The sequence below is a fragment of the Solanum stenotomum genome, chromosome 4 (assembly GCF_019186545.1).
Source record: "Solanum stenotomum isolate F172 chromosome 4, ASM1918654v1, whole genome shotgun sequence".
In the NCBI taxonomy this organism is placed as follows: Eukaryota; Viridiplantae; Streptophyta; class Magnoliopsida; order Solanales; family Solanaceae; genus Solanum; species Solanum stenotomum.
This window is the reverse complement of record NC_064285.1, coordinates 58228757-58236241: the sequence shown is the minus strand read 5'-3', so window position 1 is coordinate 58236241 and position 7485 is coordinate 58228757. Positions and strand designations below refer to the sequence as shown.

Genomic DNA, 7485 nt, shown 5'->3' with positions numbered 1-7485 from the left:
GTATCTAGACACATCAAAAATTTGTAAGATTTCTAATATTGCAAACTAGAACATATCTAAATAATTAGCTCCTAAACTAGTGAAATTAAACAAAATATAGTTAAGGTGAAACTCTTAGTCATTTTTTAGAGGGTCAAGTTTCAAGCATTAGCATTCCCAAAGGCCCACATAGTATTTTGGGTTGAGACCAGAGAAAAGGAATGTGTGGATTTGCTTATTAGGCCCAAATTTCGACCCGCTGGTTTATCTTCTTCAGCCATGGCGATTGAAGCACTCTGTACGTTTCTTTCTCTCTCTCTCCACCCCATAATTTGGAGTCTTAAACTCCATTTTTATGGTTGAGTAAGTTTCATACTTCTTTGCCATTTATTACAAGTGAATTTGCACTTTTATTTGATTGTTTACTCTAAATATTTGATATTGTAGTAATTTCATAACAATTATCATGGAAACAGGTGTTATTAACACATTCCCTAGCTTCAAAATACCTCCTTCCTATATCACAATGAAAAATTACTTGCTTTTTTATCCTGTAAAGACTGCATTTTTAACTAGTAATTCAAGAATTAAGTTATCCTCCAAGTTTCATATATGTTGCTTAAATCCTTCTAGAAGTCACAATTCCATAGGAACTAAAACTTTGGTTGAAAATGAAGTAGAAGAAGAAGAAGAAGATGATGATGATGATGATGAGGGTTCTAGTGATAGTAAAAATCAGGTTAGGGAGGAACCGTCCGAGGTGGACTGGGAAGCAAAATTCCTTGGAAAGATGGAGCCATCTGGAGATGTTTTACCTGAAAAGAAGAAAAAGAAAGTAAATTCTAGATTGCTTAAGAATACAGAAACAATGGATTGGTGTATGAATGCTAGGAAAGTTGCTCTTAAGTCTATTGAAGCTAGAGGATTGACTCCTGTTATAAAGAGTATGGTTGGTGGAAATAAAAAGACCAAAAAGAAGAAGAAGAAGAAGATTAAATCTAAGGTTGATAAGAAAAGACCGGATGAAGAAATTGATGGAGAGTTGGAATTTGACTCGGATGATGAGGATTTCGATTTGGATGTTGAAGTTCCTCTAGGTAATAGAAGTGACCTTAAAATGACAGTAAGCATGTTTGCTGATGGTATGTTTGAGGAACAGAAAGCTAAAAACATGGAAACGTTTGTCCAAAGGCTATCTGAATTTGCAGGACCATCGGATCGTAAGAAAGAAATTAGCTTGAATAAAGCAATTGTTGAAGCACTGACAGCTGAAGAAGTGTTAGAAGTCACTTCTGAGACAGTCTCAGCTGTTGCGAAAGGGCTTACCCCATCGCCTCTTTCTCCATTAAATATAGCCACATCATTGCATAGGATAGCGAAGAACATGGAGAAAGTTTCAATGACTAGGAGCAGAAGGTTGGCATTTGCTCGCCAAAGAGAGATGTGTATGCTTGTAAGCATTGCTATGACTGCTTTGCCTGAGTGCTCAGGACAGGGTGTTTCAAATATTGCGTGGGCACTGTCAAAAATTGGTGGTGAGCTTCTCTATTTGACAGAAATGGACAGAGTGGCAGAAGTAGCATCGACTATGGTTGAGGAGTTCAATTCACAAAATGTTGCTAATATAGCTGGGGCCTTTGCATCAATGCAGCACTCTGCTCCGGAACTGTTTTCGAGGTTAGCGAGAAGGGCCTCGGACATAATTCATACTTTTCAGCCTCAAGAGATTGCTCAAGTCTTGTGGGCTTTTGCTTCTCTGTATGAGCAACCTGGTCCCATGCTTGATGCACTTGATAATGTTTTTAGTGATGGTAATCAGTTCAAATGCCGCTTGAAAGATGATAAATTACCTTATAGTAAAGAAAGAACACCGGATGGTACTGCAGATGTTGATTCTGGAGCAATTAACTCTCCCGTGCTAAGTTTTAATAGGGATCAGCTAGGTAATATATCATGGTCTTATGCTGTTCTTGGGCAGATGAATCGAGTTTTCTTCACCAATGTATGGAATGCTCTCAGCCATTTTGAGGAGCAACGGATATATGAGCAGTATAGAGAAGACATTATGTTTGCTTCCCAAGTTCATCTTGTGAACCAATGTCTCAAGCTAGAGTACTCACATCTTGACTTATCCCTGAAAGGTGAACTGGAGGAAAAAATTTCCAGTGCTGGAAGGACAAAACGGTTCAATCAGAAGGTTACTTCCTCATTTCAGAAGGAGATTGCTTGCCTTCTTGTAAGCACTGGGCTAGATTGGGTAAGAGAACATGCCGTGGTTGGTTATACCCTGGACGCAGCGGTCATTGACAAAAGAGTTGCTCTTGAGATAGACGGCCCTACTCATTTCTCAAGGAACTCAGGTGTTTATAGCTTCTTATTAATTCATTATCATCTGCAGACCTGTTAGTATCTTGACTTTTTTTAATCATCCGTTTTCCGAATTATTAAAAAGTTACATTTTTCTGAAATCTGAGATGACGTTATTACCCCCCTTGCAGGATCCCCCTTGGGACATACAATGCTAAAGCGGAGATTTATCACTGCTGCTGGTTGGAAGCTCGTATCTGTCCCTCATCAGGAAGTAAGTTTTGGCATATTTTCACTTATGATCAGTTATATCTGATTGAAGATTATTGGCATTCTTATCTTAGTAAAGCTGAATGAGAGATGTTTTTGTGAACTACTTCTCACCTTCCGCTTCCTGCCCCAAGAAGAGGGAGAAAACTAGTTCAACATGGGAACCACTGAAGGATTTCCATCCAACATTAGGTTCACACATTCTGGAGCAATAACAATCTCAAGTACTATATTATTAACAAACACTGTCAATATGATTACAATAGAACTGAAACTTGAAGGAAACAGAAACAATACAGAAGCATGAATAAAGATAAAGAAGGGGATGAAGATTAGAAGGACACAAGGGTGAGAATAAGAAATTTCTATGACTTGTTGCCTACCCTTACTCATCCTCATTTTAGCTACTTATACTAACTCCCAGTACATATGTTGCCCTTCTCGTATTTTGTCCGAGTCACTACAAAATCAGTTAATTTCTTAGGCACAGTCCTCAAATGTGTACTTCTCCTTGGCGCCACATTCAGGTTATCTAGCTCAGCAGAATGTGGGTCCGCAACACACTCCCTTGGATTCAACGTTTTCCACCGTCATTCATCACTTAATTAGAAACTAAGGACCCGTTTGGTAGGCGGTATTAGATAAAATAATCCATGGATTAAAATTTAGTCCATCTAATACATTGTTTGGTTACTTTATATAATTTAATCCATGGATTGCTTATCCACCATATGTGGTCTTATCTTATCCCTAGAAAATGGAGGGATAACTAATCCAAGGTTTAACAAACCTTGGATAAGACCCTAAATGACTAAACTATCCCCTTATTCCTTTTCCTAAATTTCTTTTGTAATTTAATTTCCTTTTTATTTATATTGAAATGGTTATAAATGTTCTTTTTTAATTCTCCAAATTCGTTTTGTGTAATTTAATGATTTCACTAAAAAAAAAATTCTCCATTTTTTCTTGATTTTTTTTATTCAAGATAGTTTATCGATTAACCACTTGAACTATTTATTTTTATTTTTATTTTTAAAAACAAGCTTTAGGTATTGAACAATTTAAGTAGTCTTAAATCAATGTTAAGTTTAAGATATACTTGACCAACAAAAAATTAGAAATACACTGTGCCATTAATGATCTCTTTATAGTGGTACATCATCCCTTAAAATTAATAACAATTTTTCTATCTATCTATCTATCTATCTATATATATATATATATATATATATATACATACATATTTGACTTAACTTGTTAAATGGAATAGAAAATCCTACAAAAAAATAATATTGTCCGGCGGTTATCTACCTGACCCAAATACATGAAATTAACAACCTCATAATAACACAAGGGTATAATAGGAAAGAAATTTTTTGTAGAGTTTTAAATCAAACACAAGATTAAGTGGAAAGTAATGAACCAAACACTTGACAAAAAATAATCCCTGCACTACTAATCCCTGCATTATCAATGTTTGTACCTAACGACCCCTAAATGTCAAAGAGAAAATAGACAGACAGATTGATAAGTGTGATACAAACAAAGCTTGCAGGAAGCAAGGGTCTGGGTTTAGCATTATACTTCACCTCTCTGTCTTCCATAATATGAGCAAACCAAGTGATGTTGTGATAGCAAGCCTCCATGCCTATTCCCCCAGTTTATCCCCTGATTCCCTTCATATATCAGACAAACAGCCTTAAGAGCCCATTGGGGTGACCCTAGCTTGCTGATGTGTATGTTTAGGACGTCTTATCTATTTTGAAGGGTGAACAACTATTGGCTTCCTATGAAACATTACCAGAATATCCATTTTCTGTGTCAGACCATGTAATCCCATGGTAAGTTGCTCCCCAGAAGTTTTGGGGTGTTATGGCAAACTTGAGGGAAAAAACATTCACATCTATCTTTTTGCAGGGAGAGGAAATAAAGGAAATAAGTTACTAAAAATCATTCTCTTCTTGCAAGGGCTGTTTCTATATATCCATAGTTCCCTTGGTGTTATTATGATAGAAGGGTACTTCAATCAAATAAAGAAAACTATTCAGAGCAGCTTCTATTATTAGATGTTGGTCTGATGTTGTATTTACCTTCTTCCACACATATTAATAATTTGTGAACATATAGTTCATGGACACAAATATTTTTGCATTTCTTTTTTAATGTAAAATGTAAACAGGACAAATCGCAATTTGACTAAGTGGTCCTTGTTGATTGTAACTTTGCAGTGGGAAGAGCTCAAAGGAGGGTTTGAGCAGTTAGAGTATCTCCGTGGCATTATCAAAGATCATTTCAATGAAGGGAGCTTCAATGTGGAAATGGAAGATGGTCATTGAAGAATAGAATAGGAAAACCATAACTGTATTTTATTGTGCTTCACTCGTTCCTTCTTCGTTCCTCTATCATATAGCAGGTTTATACTTCTCTTACTTTTCAAAGTTTAAATGTCTTCAGACTTTTGAATTCTATACTAATGTGAATTACTTTTAAATTTTAATAAAGTATAATTATATGAACTAAATTTTGTGGTAAGCCTGTTTATTTTTCCTGTATCCTTCGTCAACGCAACAAATATTCTTGTTTTGCTGGGTTGACAATGTTCCTATGGCGAAGTCCTCTTTGTGAGGTATTACTACTTGAAGATATAGATTTACGATTTCCTAACTGAATATCAATCCTTGATGTCATTGAGATCTCTTTAATGGTTTATGGAGTCGTATACTTGTAATAGAAGCACGCATACAGTACGAGGCATGCAGACTCTAGAAAGTACTAAACTTTGTATAAAGTATGCATACCACACAACCTTTTACTTTAGGTTCAATCTATATGCTGCAGAACTTATAATTTTGCTAGTAATTCTGCTGCTACTGGCTTTTTATGCAGGTATCTTTTTACCCAAGCCATAAAGTTGTTCCTGTGTTCTGAGATGATCTGGCTACATCTATATGCAAGTAACTACTTTATTAAGGTGTAAAGGCGTCGTTTCAAAGGTAACCGGTTAGGTTGACGAAAATGCAGTATGCAAATAACTCATTGGAAAAGAAGGTGGAAATCTTGACAAAAGAATTTCGTTTTGCTTGAGGGATGGAAACTGACACTATAATGTAGTAGTTTTTATTTCCAATGTGTTTGGATACTATTTTCAAGAGAGAATTTGTATGTTTTCTCCATGCATTATTAGAAAAAATAATGCATATACTAGTTTTGTGTCTTATTAATATCTTGTTTGATATATCTTTTTAGCCTATGTATAACTAATGCGAGAGTAATACACTCTATTGTGTATTGAGGTGGAGTTTCAATACATACATTAAATTAGTTAATGACATAACTNAATACTGATCAATGAAGCATGCCACATCAGCGTGATTTTATTCAGCTTTATAAACATATATAGATTTTTAAAGTTAACTTCCACATGATATGTTTAAGACCACAAGATTAAAAAATATTTTGATATATATATATATATAGCTTTAGTTTAAGATCATAAAAAAATAAAAGTTTTTTTTATTAAAAAGAAAGAAATAACTTGAATCTCAAATATAAAAAAATAATTAAAATTTAGGTCTCAAACTTATTTTTGGCTTTAGGCCACTAATTAGCTTCAGCCGTCACTGACTACCCCTCAAATTCCTCTCCAGGCATTTCCCAAAGGGTATTTTTGGAAACAAACATATAGAGATAATGCAATATAGTATAGTTTTTAATACACTAATCTAAACACTGCATAAGAAATAATCTTATCATAACTAATTAATAGAGTACAATTATTATTAATACACTTTATTCAACATTATTCTACAATAGAGTATGTAAACAAAGTATGTGGTGTATTGTATAATAGACCACATGAATGTAACTGAAAAAGACGTGTTAGGAAGTCCAATATCCTCGTACTCCCTTTTGTTCTACATATCAGGTAATTCTTTGTTTTTTTTGTTGTTGATCATGTTCTAAGCTATGTCATCTCCACGAAAATCGGAAAAAATTGGCAGGTCTTTCCGAGACAACGACAAGGAAGACAGAGAAGACGAGGAAAAAGGTGGATTCGTTGGTAAAGTTAAGGACTTCATCGAAGATGTAGGTGATAAAATCGAAGAAAAAGTTGGATTTGGGAAACCAACTGCAGATGTTACTGCAGTTCATTTCCCTTATATCAATCTAAAAAAGGCAGAAATAGTAGCAGATGTGTTAGTGAAGAATCCAAATCCCATTCCAATCCCTCTCATCGATATAAATTACTTGATTGAGAGTGATGGAAGGAAACTGATCTCAGGATTGATCCCTGATGCTGGAACAATCCATGCACATAGTTCAGAAACTGTGAAAATACCCGTGAATTTGGTATATGATGACATAAAAGATACATATCGTGATATAAAGCCTGGAAGTATCATTCCTTATCGGATTAAAGTAGACCTCATTGTTGATGTACCTGTTTTTGGTAGACTTACTCTGCCTCTTGAGAAAAAAGGCGAGATTCCTATACCTCACAAGCCCGATATTGATGTTGAGAAAATACATTTTCAAAAATTTTCTTCTGAAGAAACAATAGCTGTTCTTAAATTGAGACTAGAGAATAAGAATGACTTTGATCTCGCGGTTAATGGACTTGATTATGATGTTTGGTTATCCGATGTCAACGTTGGTGGTGCTGATTTAGAGAAATGTGCGAAGATCGGGAAGAATGGAGTCAGCTATATAGATCTTCCTATTACTTTCAGGCCGAAAGATTTTGGTTCTGCTCTTTGGGATATGCTTCGCGGGAGAGGTACTGGCTACACTATGAAAGGTCATGTTAACGTGGACACGCCATTTGGTGTAATGAAGTTACCTATTAGTAAGGAGGGTGGAACAACGCGTCTCAAGAAGAATAAAGAAGATGGTGGATCAGATGATGACGATGAAAATGAGGTTAGTTAA

At 35.3% G+C, this 7485-nt stretch overlaps 2 protein-coding genes across 3 annotated transcripts; both read left to right on the top strand.

Annotated features, from left to right (window-relative positions):
- Positions 1-277: 277 nt before the first annotated feature.
- On the top strand, positions 278-5760 carry LOC125862082 (RAP domain-containing protein, chloroplastic). Of its 2 annotated transcripts, XR_007446019.1 has the most exons (4): positions 278-2339; positions 2478-2560; positions 4785-4969; positions 5443-5760. XR_007446019.1 is itself a non-coding variant. In XM_049542070.1 (3 exons), exons 1-3 carry the CDS (start codon positions 446-448, stop codon positions 4890-4892), a joined length of 2085 nt encoding a protein of 694 aa, XP_049398027.1. In that variant the 5' UTR covers positions 355-445; the 3' UTR covers positions 4893-5077. The 2 variants fall into 2 exon arrangements, 1 of the variants encoding a protein (XP_049398027.1); XM_049542070.1 differs by lacking the exon at positions 5443-5760 and having other exon boundaries at positions 355-2339; positions 4785-5077.
- A 762-nt stretch (positions 5761-6522) lies between these two features.
- LOC125861592 (uncharacterized) lies at positions 6523-7485 on the top strand. Its single transcript, XM_049541452.1, has one exon. The coding sequence runs from the start codon at positions 6523-6525 to the stop codon at positions 7483-7485; it is 963 nt and encodes a 320-aa protein (XP_049397409.1).

What these genes read in the sequence shown, in the direction of transcription:
- LOC125861592 (XM_049541452.1), top strand. Translation starts at nt 6,523, where the DNA reads ATGTCATCTCCACGAAAATCGGAAAAAATTGGCAGGTCTTTCCGAGAC.
- LOC125862082 (XM_049542070.1), top strand. Translation starts at nt 446, where the DNA reads ATGGAAACAGGTGTTATTAACACATTCCCTAGCTTCAAAATACCTCCT. An exon ending in TCATTTCTCAAGGAACTCAG is followed by an intron (nt 2,340 to 2,477) that starts GTGTTTATAGCT and finishes CCCCCCTTGCAG; the next exon opens with GATCCCCCTTGGGACATACA. An exon ending in TATCTGTCCCTCATCAGGAA is followed by an intron (nt 2,561 to 4,784) that starts GTAAGTTTTGGC and finishes GTAACTTTGCAG; the next exon opens with TGGGAAGAGCTCAAAGGAGG.